We start from the raw sequence: 1302 nt of genomic DNA, 5'->3' as shown, positions 1-1302 counted from the left end.
CCCAAGGGGAAAAAAATGGCAGATAAGAAGACCAAAAAAATGGCGAAAGCGAAAAAACAAAAAAGCATGCTCATAAGGGCAGCCACACACAAAGGCATTTAAAAATTAATTGAGAGAAAGCGAAAAAAAGACCATTTGTTTTGTTAAAAATTAAATTAAAAACATCTCAATAAAAATACTTAAAAAAATTTTCAAAAACGAAATTTTATGTACACACATTGGTTTGAAAAACTCCTTCGGCGAAATTCCCCCTTTACGCAATATACATTCATATGTACAACAACATACATACGCATAGCAATCCCTGCGAGCAAAAATTTTACACCTCAAGAGAGTAGACACAAGAAAAACGAACAGAATGAGTCCTCTAGTTGTAGATACCCTTGACTGCGTCTATTTAAGTAATTAAACAGAAAAAGAAAAAAATTTGCTGTGTGTATATATGTACGTTCGCGCGTCATTCATATGTGGGAAATTCTCCCAATGCGTGCCTTGCGGGGTGCATCTTTTCGTTGCAAAATATGTTTCCACGTGCGTGAGCATTCGCACATATACATATACAATTTTACATGTTTCTTTTTTTTTTTTTTTTCCGCAGGACCGCAACCAACAAGCACGTACTACTACCCCCTAGGCATGACGTGGAAATATGTCGTAAGCTCGAAATCGACGGGCTGCTTCGGCACGACGAAAAAATACACCTTGACCCCAGAGACATACTACTACCCATATTACTATTACTATGTTTATTACACCCCAGCCGAATCGGCCATCGTCTGCTCGTCCAGTAAAAAAGTAATCAAAGATAAAAAAAAGAAAAAGGACGAAGATAAGAAAGCGCTAAAAGACGAATCTTCAAAGGAGGAAAGTGAGAAAGAGGAAGGATCCAAAAAAAGTTCAGGCAAAAAAAAGTATGAATATGTTGAAGGAGAAAGAGTTGTGAGGACTTACCTACCCGTAGTGGAACCATTCTATTACACCAGCAGCTATTACGTTCCACGTGCAATTCTTTTCCCATAGTGTTCGCCGCTGCGATATGGAGAAAGATCGTGTAGGCAGAAAAGCCTGCATGGAAATTGCCCCCAACGTTATATATGCCATTTTGCACACCGGTTCGTGCGTGCATAAATTTTCCTCTTTGATGTGTTCGAATCGTGGTAAAACTCACGGGGGCAGGCACATATATATGTATATATATATATGCACCATTTTGCTTATACCCCCGTGAAGAAAAAAAAAAAAAAGTGGCTTATTTCATGACCATTTTAATATTTCCTTTTTTTTTTTTCTTATTTTATTCGT

At 37.6% G+C, this 1302-nt stretch overlaps 1 protein-coding gene across 1 annotated transcript; it reads left to right on the top strand.

Annotated features, from left to right (window-relative positions):
- Positions 1–358: 358 nt before the first annotated feature.
- PCYB_094370 (hypothetical protein) lies at positions 359–1020 on the top strand (the record flags this gene model as incomplete). The annotated part of the gene is made up of 2 exons (XM_004222552.1): positions 359–401; positions 599–1020. The coding sequence occupies 2 exons, from the start codon at positions 359–361 to the stop codon at positions 1018–1020; spliced, it is 465 nt and encodes a 154-aa protein (XP_004222600.1).
- Between the last annotated feature and the right edge of the window lie 282 nt (positions 1021–1302).

The sequence above is a fragment of the Plasmodium cynomolgi genome, chromosome 9, assembly GCF_000321355.1.
Source record: "Plasmodium cynomolgi strain B DNA, chromosome 9, whole genome shotgun sequence".
Lineage (NCBI taxonomy): Eukaryota > Apicomplexa > Aconoidasida > Haemosporida > Plasmodiidae > Plasmodium > Plasmodium cynomolgi.
The sequence above is the reverse complement of the archived record's forward strand: the minus strand, read 5'-3'. Positions and strand labels throughout refer to the sequence as shown.